Here is a 1,324-nt window from a genome sequence, read left to right on the forward strand (position 1 = left end):
GGGGCGCCCCCAGGAGGGGATTCCTGCCCCGGCAAGCCCAGCCTCCCCCAACCCCACCCTGCTCACCCAGGGGGTGAGGGGCCAAGTGGGTGGCAGGGGCCAAGACCCTCTCGGGTACCCCTGGGCCGGCAGCCCCCCAGGGGGAGAGCGGCCCAGGCCTGCAGGGAGCCCCCCGGCCCACCCACCCACCTGGGAGTGGGTGTGGCTGTGCTGCTCCAGGCTCACAGCGTGGCCGAAGGTCTTGCCGCAGACATCGCAGGCGAAGGGCCGGGTCCCGCTGTGGGAGCGGCGGACGTGCACCTCCAGCCCGTGCGGGGTGGAGAACACCTGGCCAGAGCGAGCATGAGGTTGCGGGGTGCAGAGGGGAGCCAGGCCGCCCGCTGCCCCAGCCCACTACGGGGGGGTGCGAGAAGGCGCCCCCGAGGGCCACTGGGGCTTCGCGTGTCCCGGGAGCCCCTTTCCCTCCGTGGCTCCGTCTTTGTCTGTGACAGGGGCCGGGAGAGGGACCTGGAAGGTTCCTCGGAGCCTCATCTAGAGGCTGAGCGTCTAGCGGTTGGAGCCCGCTGGCCTGAGCCAGGCTGGGTGCTGCTGGCTGTGCGCTCTCAGGCCGCCCAAGCCCTCGCTCCATCCCCGCGCCCACCCTCACTGGCCAGGCCAGGCTTGTGGAGTCCTTGATCCCCCCAGGAGCCTGGTCCACGCTGCCAGCCGGCACTGCAGGGGGCCCTCACCTTGCTGCACTTGATGCAGTGGTACATGTCCATGCCCGGGGAGTAGCGGAGGCTGAAGTCCAGGGGCGGCTCAGCGCTGGGCACCAGCGGGCTGCCGTACAGGCTGACGGAGCGCTCCAGGAAGGCGGACTGCATGGTGGAGGGCGCCTGCCGGTAGCTGTGGCTGTAGGAGGCCAGGGCGTCCCAGGAGAAGCTGGGCTTGTAGAACGGGGGTGAGTCGGAGGGGGGTGAGGCGCCTCCTTCCTGAGCTTGGGACCTCGCCAGAGGACCCTCTGTGGAAAGTGGCAGATTCCGGATGAGTCAGGAAGTTGGGTCCCGCCGCCCCTCCACTTAGTGGCATCATGCTAGGGGGTTGGTCTGTACCCCAAATATTCAGAGCGGAGGGTTTGGGTCTTCCCTGTAGCTTCCCGCGCTGCACCCCAGCCGCGCACTAGCCCTCCCGCCCGAAGCCTCATCTGGCAGCGAGACCCCAACCAGCAGGCGTCCAAGCGGAAGCCGAGAGCGGCTCTCCTCTGGGCGACAGCGAGGGGCCTTCCTGACCCCCGACAGCAAGGGTCCCAGGGCCGGGCGCTCTCGGGGTACCTGGGGCTGAGGCC

General features: G+C 69.9%; 1 protein-coding gene across 1 annotated transcript in view; it reads right to left on the reverse strand.

Annotated features, from left to right (window-relative positions):
- Positions 1-1,324, reverse strand: part of GFI1B (growth factor independent 1B transcription repressor) — a 25,936-nt gene that overhangs the window by 1,729 nt on the left and 22,883 nt on the right. Inside the window, exons 3-4 of the mRNA XM_004677863.1 lie at positions 729-1,000; positions 186-327 (exon numbers count right to left, since the gene is read on the reverse strand). Coding sequence (XP_004677920.1) covers positions 186-327; positions 729-1,000 — 414 coding nt within the window. The remainder of the gene's footprint in view (positions 1-185; positions 328-728; positions 1,001-1,324) is intronic.

This window comes from Condylura cristata, unplaced genomic scaffold (assembly GCF_000260355.1).
Source record: "Condylura cristata isolate star-nosed mole 26May11 unplaced genomic scaffold, ConCri1.0 scaffold00006, whole genome shotgun sequence".
NCBI classification, from domain to species: Eukaryota; Metazoa; Chordata; class Mammalia; order Eulipotyphla; family Talpidae; genus Condylura; species Condylura cristata.